General features: G+C 50.4%; 1 protein-coding gene across 1 annotated transcript in view; it reads left to right on the top strand.

The window, feature by feature from the left end:
- The first annotated feature begins 434 nt into the window (after positions 1-434).
- The window catches only part of MYBL2 (MYB proto-oncogene like 2), a 32,220-nt gene continuing 24,255 nt past the window's right edge, over positions 435-8,399 (top strand). Inside the window, 4 exon segments of the mRNA XM_038750356.1 lie at positions 435-504; positions 4,417-4,513; positions 5,562-5,633; positions 6,915-7,007. Of these exon segments, the coding sequence (XP_038606284.1) occupies positions 485-504; positions 4,417-4,513; positions 5,562-5,633; positions 6,915-7,007 (282 nt within the window). The 5' untranslated portion in view covers positions 435-484.

Here is an 8,399-nt window from a genome sequence, read left to right as displayed (position 1 = left end):
GTTGGGGAGGGACTGTCTCTAGATGTTGCCAACTTGGACTCCCCAAGCGCTTAGTCCAGTGCTCTGCCCACAGTGAGCGCTCAATAAATACGATTGATTGATTGATTCCCCAGTGCTTTGCACATAGGAAGCGCTTATTATTATTATCATTACTAAAGTGCTTTGCACATAGTAAGCGCTTAATAAATGCCATTATTATGATTATGATTACTAAGCGCTGCCGGGCGGCTCCCAAGCGAGCCGGGCCGGCCCCCAGCCCCCTTTCCCCGGAGCGAGGGAAACGACTCGACCAAGGTCACCCGGCGGGGGCGGGATTGGCAGTCGGGGCGGGGTCTCGTCGGTGGCCCGCGCGCGCCTCTTTTGTGGGCCCGCCCCCCGGGCCCCAACAGGCCCACATCGCCCGCCTGCTCGCCCAGTTGGCGCCAGCTCGGAAAAGGGGCCACCCCAGTGCCCCCCGGCTTCATGGTGCGGACCCCCGGGGGCCATGGCAAGGAGGACGCGGGGGTGAGTCGCCAACCCCCTTCCCCAAGTTGCCTTCCCCCTTCCCGCCCCCCTTCCCCCTCCGACTCCGGCCGGGTGGTGGTGGGGGTCTTCCCAGGAAAAGGGGCCGGGAGAGGTGGAAGGGAATTCCCTCCTTTTTCCAGGCCGGCCCGAGCCCGCTGTTGGGTAGGGACCGTCTCCCTATGTTGCCAACTTGGACTTCCCAAGCGCTTAGCACAGTGCCCTGCACACAGTCAGCGCCCCATTGAATGAGTGACATAGTCCGGGGACCCCAGGATCGGGGGGCTCGGCCTGGATTGCGTAGGGTAAAGAAAGCCGGGGGGGGGGGGGGCTGCCCTCCCAGACTCTGTTCAATCAATCAATCAATCGTATTTACTGTGTACTAAGCGCTTGGGAAAGTGTCTCTTTCAGTTACACGTCCCATCAAAATAATAATAATTGTATTTGTTAAGCGCTTGCCGGGGGCCAAGCACTGTGCTAAATGCTGGGGTCAATCGATCAATCAATCGCATTTGTTGAGCGCTTACTGTGTGCTGAGCACTGGACTAAGCGCTTGGGAAGTACAAGTTGGCAACGTATAGAGGCGGCCCCTACCCAACAGTGGGCGCACAGGCTGGAAGGGGGAGACAGAGAACAAAACCAAACATATCAACAAAATAAAAGTAGAATAGATATGTACAAGTAAAATAAATACTGCCAATGACAAAGTAAGAAATCAATCAATCGATCGATCGTATTTAGTGAGCGCTTACTGTGGGCAGAGCACTGGACTAAGCGCTTGGGAAGTACAAGTTGGCAACGTATAGAGACAGCCCCTACCCAACAGTGGGCGCACAGGCTGGAAGGGGGAGACAGAGAACAAAACCAAACATATCAACAAAATAAAAGTAGAATAGATATGTACAAGTAAAATAAATACTGCCAATGACAAAGTAAGAAATCAATCAATCGATCGATCGTATTTAGTGAGCGCTTACTGTGGGCAGAGCACTGGACTAAGCGCCTGGGAAGTACAAGTTGGCAACATCTAGAGGCAGTCCCTACCCAACAGTGGGCTCACGGTCTAGAAGGGGGAGACAGAGAACAAAACCAAACATATTAACAAAATAAAATGTACAAGTAAAATAAGTAAATACAGTAATAAATATGTATAAACATATATACAGGTGCTGTGGGGAAGGGAAGGAGGTAAGACGGGGGGGATGGAGAGGGGGACGAGGGGTCAAGTCCCGGGAGACTTAATAAACACCACCATTATTATTATTCTAGACTGAGAGCCCACTCTTCTAGACTGGGAGCCCGTTTGGGGTAGGGATTGTCTCCATCTGTTGCCAAATGGTACTTTCCAAGCGCTTAGTACAGTGCTCCGCGCTCAATAAATAGGAATGAATGAGACGGTAGCCCTCACTAGGGTTTCCGAGCCCAGCCGGGGTCTCTTCACCCTGAGCTGGGGCTAAACTGTCTGTTAAATGAGGGCTAACAGGGCGGGGTGTGGTGAGTGCGTCCTCAGGGCCGAATCAGTCACAAAACCCTCAACCCGAATTTGGGAGGGAAATACAGACAGGAGAATAATTCATTCAATCGTATTTATTGAGCGCTTACCGTGTGCAGAGCACTGTGCTAAGCGCTTGGGAAGTACAAGTTGGCAATATATAGAGACGGTCCCTACCCAACAGTGGGCTCACAGTCTAGAATAATAATAATGGTGGCGTTTATTAAGCGCTTACCAGGTGCAAAGCACTGTTCTAAGCGCTGGGAAGGGTGATCAGGTTGGCCCACGGGGGGCTCACAGTCTTCAACCCCATTTTCCAGACGAGGGAACTGAGGCCCAGAGAAGTGAAGCGACTTGCCCAAAGTCACACAGCTGACAATTGGCAGAGCCGAGATTTGAACCAAAGCCCGTGCTCTTTCTGTTGAGCCACGCTGCTTCTCTAGATAATGGCATTTATTAAGCGCTTACTATGTGCAAAGCACTAAGGCGTCAGAGTAGCGAAAGGTCGAAACCCCCGTCCTCCACCCTCAAAAATATAATGGCCTTCTGCTTCTGTGGGTAAGCCTGGCTCTTAGGGGCCGGACGTTTCTTTGTGCTTTTTCCCTGGCCAGTTTTGACGGTGAGCCCCAACCTTCCTGGTGAGCTCCAAGGATCAGATCCCCTCACCTTCCTATCCAGGTCCTTTAGACAAGGAACTCTTACCGCAGGTAAGCCAGGAAGGCAACTCCCGGGATGCAGATAGGGAAGATAACTCCAAACTCCTGCCTCTCTGTCCCAGCTGATGAGGGTGGATTTTCTCCTGAAGGAGGAGATGGGAGAATCCGGGCACTCTCCCCCTCTTGGTGCCCAAGAGTCTTCCCTCATTGCGGGGTGGGAACCCAGCTGGGCACCGGGCAGGGGAAAAGGTAACCCAAATCAGGCCTCTGATTTAACAAGGAAGGAGTGAAGTTGATGAGATTAAAATGGGTGTGGGGTAGGGGCAGCTGGTGTCCTTTTTCAGGCCAAGACAGGACAAATGGCCGTTTAAAATCAAACTTTAAAGTTTAAAGCTTCTCCGGGCTAATTGAGAGGATGATGCCGGCTACAAGTCTAAAGTGAAAGGTCTTTTGCCCCTGATGTCATAGGTTAGTGTGCTTGTGTGTGTGTGCATGCATGCGTTGGAGGTGGGGGTGTGGTAGTAATAATTGTGATATTTAAGTGCTTACTGTGTGTCAGGCACTGTAGGGGTATAGCCAAGCAAATCAGGTTGAACACAGTCCCTGTCCCCCATGGGGCTCGCAGTCTTCATCCCCATTTTACAGATGAGGTACCCGAGGCACTGAGAAGTGAAATGACTCACCCAAGGCCCCACAGCAGACAAGTGGCAGAGCTGGGATTAGAACCCACGACTTTCTGACCCCCAGGCCTATGGTCTATCCCTTAGGCTGGGTGCCCAGTGGGTGTTGGCGATGGTTACGGGAGGATTATAGCTGGCCAACGGACAGCCAGAATTCCAGAGACTGTCATGTCACAGACAGGATTGTTTCTCGTTTAGTTCGCTCCAAAGCCAGTGAATTCAGTCTTTGGGGTGTAATCCGCCTCAACACTGACAGAAAAATGTTATCCAAGCATTAGATTCCGAGTTGGCTTTCAAAATGGACCTAAGCTTTTTTTCTTGTGACCACTTTCTTGTGTTTCCCTTGTTTGTTAAGAGGACATGTATTTGTCACTCTGTTTCACTGTTGATTGGCCATTCCCCTCTCTGGAACAGAAGAACCTAAATATGGCTGTCGACGATCCATACTGAGCCAATGACTGAGGGCTAATTTTCTTGTAAAAATCTCTTCCTCACCTCCCCCCCGAGAAGACCCTGGAAGTGGAAAACATTCCTTTGCAGATTCCTGCTTCTTAAAGATCACTTCTCAGACCAGAACGATCCGGGGTCGCTTGTTTTGCCCTTCCTCTCTTCTGTCTGAATCCGGCTCCACCATTTGGCTATTCAGGGACAGCCTTGATCTAAGCAACCGGATTGGAATCTTCTTCCCGAGTCCTTTGGTAGGCCGCAAATAGATAAATGCCCTCTGGGAATTGGACTGACCCTTTTCCTTAGGGGACGAGGCTGAGAGAGGCGTAACTGGGGAAATGCTCAGGGAAACCAAATCAAGAGAAACGGGAAGTTGATTTCTGGGGCAGATGGTGAAATGAGCCTTGGTCCTGGAGACCTCTGGCTTGCAATCAAACTGCAGGATAATGAATTTCTAAAAAGAATTGGTGAAATAAAGGGTACATTCACCCACAGAGCAGAAAGTCAAGGCTGATTGACGGACTAATTATGAGGTGAGAAGTGAGGTGAGCAAAGGCCTTGCTCTGCGTGCCTGGAACCGTAACTTGAAACTTTTTTTTTTTTAAATCATGAACTCACATTGTTACATTTGTGATTTCAGCAGTGAGGAACAAGATGAATTGCACTATCAGGACACGGACTCAGATGTGCCGGAGCAGAGGGAAAACAGGTGCAAAGTCAAATGGACCCTTGAAGAGGTAGGTGGAAATGGGGTAGATTCCTAGTTTCCTGTCACTTTGGAAAGAAAGAGGAAGCAGCTGGCCCCAAAGTTCAGTGCAATAAGCACTTGCGGGGTACTCTTACTTAGCTGGATCTGGATGGCGAGATATCGGCCACGGGAACGGGCCTTTCCCCACTCCACTAGTCCAGGCTGTCCCGTCGTCGTTGTTCAGAGCTGGCCACACCGCAGCTCAAGTCCTACATCGCGGTTCACGGCATCTGATCTACCTGGCCTCCTCCCTAATCCTCGGCGAATCCCTTTGCGCCAGTCTTCTCCACCGGGGCTGTCGGCACGGCCATCTCGCGTCACTCGTCTTGCTCTCCTCTTCCTCCTCATGTGGCTCCTTCCTCTCATCTCTGCCCTCACGTCCTCCACATGACGCTTACCCAAGCTAATCAGTGGGTTTCCCCCTCATAGCCTAGAGCAGAGTTTGAGAGGGTTGAGGGGATGGGCCTATATAGCCTGCCAGGACCACTCCCGCCACACCGTAGCGGTCCTGGGACCCCAAGGCACAGCCCCATACTGTCCCCAGGACGCACAGCACCTTCAGGCTCAGGGTCTCACCAAGCCTCTGGCTACCACCCGCAGAAGGGGCTGTCACGTGTCTTCAGACATGGCTCGGGGGAGGCAGATTACATTCCCACCTTGGTGATGTAGTCACTATGTGTAAAGGCTAGGCAAGTAACCAAGTACTTAACTTTTTTAGGGTGACTCTACTAAGTAAATGTCTTGTGGAAGTTTGACACTTTTTGCCCCCGGGCTCGATACCCCCAGCAAGCCTGAAACCTAACTAGAGCCTCTGAGGCCTAAATAATTTACAACGAGAGAGGTGTCTGTCTTCCAAAATAAGACCTGAGACCCAATAAAGAAACCCACTTTGTTTGCAAACTTGAGCATGTTTCGGGAGAACCCCAGAGCCTCTGCTGCTTTTCCTGGCCCAGGGAATGTTTTCTTTTTCAAGCGAACCTACGACGCATCCTGGATCTCTGTATTAGCTGATGCCTTCTTTATCTGACTCTTGGCAGGATGAGCAGCTGAAAGTGCTGGTGAGACAGTTTGGGCAGAATGACTGGAAGTTCCTGGCAAGCCACTTTCCTGTAAGTAAGGAGCCTTTATGCTCCTGAGAGACAGTACTCCCCAACTCCTTCTGATTCTCATGCACCGGTCATCTTCGCTGTGTGGGACGGAGTTCGCCCGTTTCCGTACCCCCCCGCAGCTGCTCAGTCCGTGGGATTTGCTGCAACTCCTGCTAAGTGCTTGGAGAAGTTACAGTAGGAGCAAAATACATGCTCCGTGCCTTCGAGAAGCTTGCAGTCCAACAGAGAGGCGGGCAAAAATTATGTAGAGAAGCAGCACGAGGTAGTGGAAAGAGCATAGGACTGGGAATTAGGAGTCCTGGGTTCTAATCTTGGCTCTGCCACCTGCCTGCTGTGTGACTTTGGGTGAATCACTTCCTTGCGACTCAGTTCTTTTTCTGTCAAATGGGGGTGAAATACCTGTTCCCCGCCTTGTAGACTGTGAGCCTCGTGGGGGACAGTATCTGGTGTGCTTGTTTTGTATCTTCCCCATTACTTAGCCTGGCGCCTAACGAATACTGTTGGTTTTTTGTTGTTGTTGTTTTCGATAGTGGGAGCCAGGGGAAAAACCAGGAAGCAACAGGTAGTGATAGAAAGAGGTCAGATTGATGTGGCTGAATACGTAACTGAATCAGTGCACCCGCTGAAGATGGGTCTGAAATGCCTCTAGGCTAAGGGTGGCAAAGCTTTGCGGAAGGCTGCTCCTTAGGGCGTTCGCTCGTTCAGGTTTCTTCCCGGCATGGGGCCAATGCCAGCTGTGGTCGACTTTCACTTTGCCCAAAATTGTTTGGGGTAGAGTCGCTGGAGAAACTCCCACTCCCCTGAACTATCTTCCATTCTCTGCAGATTTCCATTCTCCTGCCCTGATGGCTGTTTATTAAAAAATGTATGTGAGGTGAACAGCACGTTTGCAAAGAGCTTTGGGAGAGCAGTAACCGGCAACCCATAGCTTATTAGCTGATCTTCATCCCTGCCGGGTGAGTCGGTAATGTCGACTGCATTCCCAAAATGGGGCAGACAAGGAGGTTCCAGTCAGACGTAGCACAGAGGGTGGGCCTGTCTGGTCGGGCGGCCTGGTCTCCTCTTACCCTCGCTGGTAGAAGCCAGAGTCTTCATTCCATTGTATTTATTGAGTGCTGACTGTATGTAGAATACAACAATAAACGGACACATTCCCTGCCCACACCGAGCTTATAGCCTACAGTCTTCTTTAGCCCGGAGACTTGGCTCCGTGTGCTTCGTCCAAGTCGATGTATTCCCCGTGTTGTGACTGACCGGTGAACTCCAAATTTTCTCTCCCAGAACCGGAGCGATCAACAGTGCCAGTACAGATGGCTGAGGGTATTGAATCCTGACCTGGTCAAGGGACCGTGGACTAAAGAAGAAGATGAGAAGGTAACTGTGTGGTGATGCTCACTCTAGCTATGTCAGCTGCCTGGAGGACTGTCCCCGAGAATAATTGAGGGCGTGAGAAGCAGTGTGACCTAATGGAAAGAGCAAGGGCCTAGGAGACAGAGGACCTGGGTTCTAATCTTGGCTTGGTCACCCACGAGCCCAGGTGTGTGACCTTGGCCAAGTCATTTAACTTCTCTGGGCCTTGGTGTCCTTATCTGTAAAATGGGGATTAGGACTGTGAGCCCCAGGTTCAACTGTGTCCAACCTGATTAGCTTATATCTACCCCAGCACTTAGTACAGTGCCTGGCATATACATAATAAGCGCTTAACAAATGCCAGTTAAAAATCGTGTGAAGCTGGAGTTTCAATTCAGATTTTCACCCAGTAGACACTAATGTAACATTTCACAAAATGTGCAAAGGATATTTTCATTGAGAAATGACCAGAGCCTGGGATTTTCAAGACCTCTGCTGGAACTGGTTTGCCGCTTTTGTCTAAGTTGAGGACGAGCATTTTGCCATTTGGAAGCCCACAACCCCAAGCTTCTAATCCGTTTATCGGCAGTTTTTGATCACACGGTTTCAAGTCTGTTACTGCGGGCGTCTGAGCTGCTGGTGCCAGACCCCAGGGTTAATTCCATTTGAGTTGTGACTAGTCGTGATGATCCTTTCCAACAGCTGTTCCTGGTGGGAATCTTGGCTTGGAATGACTGTGGTTTTAAAAAGGTAAATCAATTCACGCAAACCACCAATTCTTCTGAAAACAGGGCATTTAATCTCACCGTTTTTCTCAGTTTTACAGTCAGGAGGCTGAGGGAGGGGAAGCATTTTACCAGGGAATGGTCGTCCTAACTGGAAATTGAATATTGTTGTATTGGGTTCTTCCAAGCACTTAGGTACAGTGATCTGCATACAGTAAGCGCTCAATAAATAGGATCGATTGGCTGAAACACAGTCCTGGCTTCCAGACTCCTGGCCCAGCACTTTAGAACTCCTCCCTCTTAGAGGCATGCCTTCCTTCACACTTTTTAATACCCCGTTTCCTTATTTCAGTCCTCTGGGCTTTACCTGCCCTGCGGGCAGAGACGTGCCCATCGGCTCTCTGTGCTTTTCTGGGGAATTCCCTCTCCCACAGTCTTCATCTCTCACTCATTTCCTTTAGGCTAAAGAGAGCGAATGATGGGATTTCTTGCGTTCCTAGCAATTTCATTAAATTCTTGGGTGAGAGGTTCGGGATAGATCACGAGAGAGAGAGCTGGGGGTGTTAGATGGTAACATTTCCAAGTACCAGGGTGGATGGAATTCAAGAAGTGTGACCATTGCCGCATTCCAGGTATTCCGCTGCCATTGTCGCACACAGGATATGGGACTGACCGGACCTTAAGTGCGACC

Source organism: Tachyglossus aculeatus, chromosome 8, assembly GCF_015852505.1.
Source record: "Tachyglossus aculeatus isolate mTacAcu1 chromosome 8, mTacAcu1.pri, whole genome shotgun sequence".
NCBI lineage: Eukaryota > Metazoa > Chordata > Mammalia > Monotremata > Tachyglossidae > Tachyglossus > Tachyglossus aculeatus.
The sequence above is the reverse complement of the archived record's forward strand: the minus strand, read 5'-3'. Positions and strand labels throughout refer to the sequence as shown.